General features: G+C 38.2%; 1 protein-coding gene across 1 annotated transcript; it reads left to right on the top strand.

Annotated features, from left to right (window-relative positions):
* Positions 1–2,020: 2,020 nt before the first annotated feature.
* Positions 2,021–5,125, top strand: mrm2 (mitochondrial rRNA methyltransferase 2). The gene is made up of 2 exons (XM_034711688.1): positions 2,021–2,379; positions 3,913–5,125. Exons 1-2 carry the CDS (start codon positions 2,091–2,093, stop codon positions 4,347–4,349), a joined length of 726 nt encoding a protein of 241 aa, XP_034567579.1. The 5' UTR covers positions 2,021–2,090; the 3' UTR covers positions 4,350–5,125.
* The last annotated feature ends 438 nt before the right edge of the window (positions 5,126–5,563 follow it).

Raw genomic sequence — 5,563 nt, 5'->3', positions numbered from 1 at the left:
GCATGGATTGGTCTGGTTAACGTAACATTGCGAGTCTCGAGCGCGATCACATCTTTTGCAAGTCTGTTACAACGTGTTACTTTGAAATATCCCCGGGTAGAAACTGCAGATGTTTAATCAATGGTATCCTCCTGTGAAACTAACTCACCTCGGTGATACCATAGACTGTATAACACACAGCCAGCGGTGGACAAAGTACACAGCTTCATTACTTAAGTCAAAGTATAGATCCTCCTGGTCAAATATTACTCCAATACAAGTGAAAGTTGCTCTGTCAGATTATTACTTGGGTTAAAGTACTGAAGTACTTGCTTTTAAAAATACTTTTAAAAGCTCCTGTGAGGAGTTTGTAAGTGGTCATGAAATGCACTGAAATGAACAGTGATGGCTTTTTATGACCTAGAAAAGCAAACAAGATTGTTAGAAAAGGAATTGAATATTTCTGTTTTGTTATTTTAAAGCCTGAAATCGCTGTGAGGGGTAGGTGTCAGATGAGGTGATTGACTGCACATCAAAGAAAAAACCCTTTTCCGCAGTAAATATTCTTAATGAGTGAAATAGTTGACTGTTAGTTGAAAGCGGGAGGAGATAACATAATTTACACATGTACAGGACAAAATAAGCAAGACCACTTAGTCCACAGGGGGTTGCCAAAGTCAAAACAAACAGAAAGTTCCTCACAGGAACTTTAAGTATTCAAAGTACTTCTTAAAAAGATCTCAAAACATTGCATTTTCACAAAGCATAAGTGCAGTCAGGAATACATAGGAGTACATTCAGTTACATTATGTTCAGTTAGAAACCATTACTTGAAATCTCTAAAAACAATGGAATAAAAACGGATACTAAGTTACCCCAAGCACAGACACCTTAGTTTGAAATGTTCATCTGGAATTAAACAAATGTTACTAGCTCGACATGCTTTCTCTGGTTGGACAGTGAATTTTTGTACGTTTGGACAGAGTGGGAAACAGGGAGAACATTTCAAACAATACGTATCATTCTTCATTTCAAAAACCTCTAACACGGGCTGAAGATATGGCCATGGGTGCTCAGGTGGAGAATTATAGCCATCATTACCACCTCTAAATGAACTGCCTGATCTGAGTGAAATCTGCTCTGTGTTTGCTCCACATTAAACCGTGGAGATGCACGACATACAGGTATGGCTAAACCACTAAGACAAACAAAACTACACAAACACATTTTACTGTCTTAAGGATCAGATTTCAGAAAAGAGAAGGAAATTCATGAGCTGAATTCAAAGCTAAAGTAGTGAGTAACTAGAGCATTGATAGAAATGTAGTGGAGTAAAAAGTAAAAAAGTTGTCTTCGAAATGTAGTGGAGTAAAAATAACAAGTACCCCCCAAAAAAAATACTAAAGCAAAGTACAGATACTCAAAAAACAATTTATTATGGATTTTCAACTGGCCACAACTCAACTCAACTCAACTCAACTTTATTTATATAGCACCTTTCATACATAGAAACATGTAGCCCAAAGTGCTTCACAGAGTAACAGACAGTAAGAAAACAACAGCAATGGTAGAATTATAGAAGGCATGAAAAAAGAAGAAATACTTAAAAAAGAAAAGAAAATCAACACAGTAAAATTAATAAAATAAGTAAGAGTGGAAATAAAAGTTAAAAATAAGGTAGAGTTAACGAGATCAGGTGAACACAATAAATAAATAAGATGAATAAATACATGTTAAAACAATGGTTTAGATAATAATGATAAAAATAATAAAATGATAATAAAATAATAAAATAATAATAAAAATAATATTAATAACACAGAAGTGGCTGTTCTCAGTCTTGGGCTTTAAAAATCTGGACTTTAAATATATACAGCATTACGTGTACAATATAACATACAGTTCCCACGTCAAACTTTTTTTCCCCATCTTCTTTTTTTAATCTCTGTACTGTGATCGATGGAGGAAATGTTCCCAGGTAGGAACTGTTTGTACAAATTCTGGAAAAAGGGGACATTTGGAGGTGTTGCGCGTTCTCTGACCAATAGCAAGTTGTATTTCCACGCAAGCGCAGTTAGCAATACGGTACACATGACAGTGAGGTCAAAACAATGTGGTGCCTTTACTTACAGAGGAGGTTTCTGCACTCTTCTTCATGTTTGATGAAAAAGTTAAATAGTAAAACTCCCGCAGAGCAGCGCTGGCTGCAGCGGCAGCTCAAAGACCCGTATGTTAAAGCTTCCCACCAACAACACTTCCGCTGCAGGAGCGCCTTCAAGCTGCTTGAGATAGATGACAAGTTTCGGCTTTTAGAGCCCGGGTACAGCGTGGTGGACTGCGGAGCTGCACCTGGTGCCTGGAGCCAGGTGGCAGTCCAGAGGGTCAACTCTGCTGGGAAAGGTGAGACAGGAAGCTGCAAATACACACACAAGACATACAAGAGGGGACAAATTGATTCAACAGACACTGTGGTGCAAAACTAGAGCAGCTTTAAAGCCTGTGGTGTGCAGGTGTTGATCAGGCTGTGTTGAAGATGTTGGAATACTTTGACCTCCCCTATTGGAGGTCTTATGAGGAGTGATTTCCAATATAGTGATGCCTTTTTATGACTTACAGGGCAGACCATCAATTACATGACTGTCAAATACTGTAATTTGTAATGCCTGTAACCACTGTGAGAGGTCAACTGTTAGACAACCATGCAAATTACATGGAACAGTTTTTAAAAAAACAAACATTTTGAGTGTTACATTTCAATGTTTAAAGACAGCAGTGTGATTTTTTTTTTTGTTAGACAACACTTCTTGCATATGCACAGTACAAAATCAGCAAATATCCAAGAGGCCCACTTTATACAGATGGAGACAGAGAAACCAACTTAAACAATAGCTCCTTACAGAAGCTTTAAGTCATTTTGGTTTTCACTTTCTTTGTTTCATGTGACACTTGTTTTACATTGGAGATTACCTTGTTGCTTTTGTTTATGTCACTTCAAAAATGTCCCTCTGTCTACGGTCATCCGAGGGAAAACAAGTCATACTTGAACAATGAACAACAATTCAAGTTATTTTTTCTTTGACGTAGAGGAAACCTGCAGTATTGCTTATTTTGGACAATAATTACCTTAAAATGGCTTCTATCTTTTTATTATCGTATTCCTAACTCACTTGCTTTGTTTAAAAGTAATGTGAGGAACTTTGTGTTTGTTTCCATCTTGGCAATCCTGTCTTTTTGCTGATTTTGTCCCTTTGCATGTTTAAAAAGTGTTTGAAGACAAATAATAGAATAAACCTTATTTCATATGACAGTAAAATGTATCACTCACTGTGAATATTTAATGTGAAAAAGTAAAAAAAACAAAAACCTGTGCTGACAATTTACTGTCAACACCCACCCACTCACAGTGTTTACACCAATAGGTTTTCACCCTTGTTAATGAAAAGAAATGACTTCTTTAAAGATTCAAACAGAAATTTTTAAGCCCTATCATAATGACAAATATGACTCATTCTGGTCCTAAAATGAAAACAGAAATTGTTTTCTTAAATGTTGGATGATTAATGGCACAGTATTGGAAAAATAGACCCAAAACACCCCCAATTCCATTGTCCCGGCCAGGTTTTTAGCCAACCCTTAGTTAAACAATTTTCTAACTGCACATTTCTGAACATCATCTTACACTTTAATAATTCTGTGTATTTTTAGTCTGAGTCTTTTAAAGGATGTCTTAGCCCACCTAAAGTTCAGTCTGTGAATTAATCCAGCTCATGCTTTATTATAAAACCCACTATTTGTGTCAATCACTCACCTGTGTGTTTGTGTTATATAACCACACTGCTACGACAGCCTGTGATGCATCAAGTATGAAGGAAGTAACACATTAACACATTCACATCCCACAGAGATGTCCCCTAATGCTTCATTTCATCACAGATCCGGAGTTACCACAAGGTACAGTCATCGGCATTGATCTCCTAAACATCCCAGCTCTGGACGGTGCCCACTTCCTGTCCAGTCATGATGTCACAGACCCCACCACGCATGCAAAGCTGCTGGAGCTGCTTCCCAACAGTCAGGCTCATATCATCCTGAGCGACATGGCCCCCAACGCCAGCGGTTTTCGAGACATGGACCATGAGAAACTCATCACAATGTGTTTGACTTTGATTGAGCTGGCTGAGAGGATTTTACAGCCTGGGGGCTCCCTGCTTTGTAAATACTGGGACGGGTTTCTTGCTCAGAATCTCCAGGAAAAACTGTCCGTTGTGTTTGGCAGTGTTCGGACTTTAAAGCCAAATGCAAGCAGGAAGGATTCAGCTGAGAGGTATTTTCTTGCTAGAATGTACAGAAAGACAGAAACAGGATCCTGATGTGTATCCTGAAATATAAAGTATAGATGTGTCTGAATTCTCACACAAGTGCACACTGTGTTTTTTAAATAAGTGAACATAAAGAGGGTTCCTTTACCTTTGATCAAAAGGTGGCACTGTTGGGGCATCAGTAAGCATCATAGCTGCAGGCACACACACATCACATACTGTGGGTTCATATTTTTCCATCCTTGAAAACTTAACACACTAGCAGCAGTGAGGCAGTAATATGTAAACGTGTGCAAAAATCACCAGAGTGATATTCCTCAAGAGCCCGATGCTGTGTCGTCTCTCCTGTTATTGTTTGCCCCACAGTGTTTGTCAGACAGTCAGTCTGCTGTTTGCTGTCTTACAGAAAGTCATTTACCAGTGCTGCTTATGCTAATAATGTGCACTGCCAGCCATGTAGAAATATGTAATCACTCTGTCATTGAGCTTATGAAGGGAAAACCTAACACAGAGGAGTCACATCCAGCATGACTAATGGGAAGTGGGATGATGCTGGAGCTTGGCAGCCTGCGAGTGTTGTCTGGCTCTGCTCTCTGACAGAGGAGAGATGTCAATTTCCTGGGAAATATTTTAAGTCGCAGTAGACAGATTTTCTTTTTAATATTCATTCTATCACTGTGCTGAGAAGTTCGGAAAGTACCATTTATTTTCTTTCATTATTTTGTTTTTCTGTGTGCTCTTTCATACTGATTTGATTCTGCTGTGACAGGAGTTTAGATCAACTGGTAATGAAATAAAAGGCTGACTCTATCAGAGCTGCAGTATGAGATGCTGCTGTTCTTACTCAAAGGCTACTATGCACACACACATGCCATGTACACACGCCCCCTTCCTCTCTTGCTACATCATTTCTCACAGATGTACAAAAAGCTTTTATATCCTTATTTATACTTCACCTTTCTATGTGAATTCATAATTGTATGCCTTCACTAGAGCCATCAGAGAAGAGATGACAGGGAACAGAACAAATATAAAATGGCAACCAAACATTTTTAGTGTGTTTGCAGTCAGTAATCAGCTTTTCGTACCATTTCAAAGCAAATAGGCTTTCAGATAAATATATTTTGCTGAGGTTTTGACACCTAAAAGAAAAAAGGAAAGGTTGGAGAACTCTCTACTCTTGCTTCTTCATTGAAAAAGGATTACATGAATGCAGGACATGAAAACAAGATTTTAAAGGAGTAAACCGCTGAATAATTCAAATG

This window comes from Notolabrus celidotus, chromosome 20 (genome assembly GCF_009762535.1).
Source record: "Notolabrus celidotus isolate fNotCel1 chromosome 20, fNotCel1.pri, whole genome shotgun sequence".
Taxonomy (NCBI): Eukaryota; Metazoa; Chordata; class Actinopteri; order Labriformes; family Labridae; genus Notolabrus; species Notolabrus celidotus.
The sequence above is the reverse complement of the archived record's forward strand: the minus strand, read 5'-3'. Positions and strand labels throughout refer to the sequence as shown.

Coding starts and splice junctions, on each gene's coding strand:
- mrm2 (XM_034711688.1), top strand. CDS start 2,091: ATGTGGTGCCTTTACTTACAGAGGAGGTTTCTGCACTCTTCTTCATGT. Junction 2,380..3,912: donor GGTCAACTCTGCTGGGAAAG/GTGAGACAGGAA, acceptor ATTTCATCACAG/ATCCGGAGTTACCACAAGGT.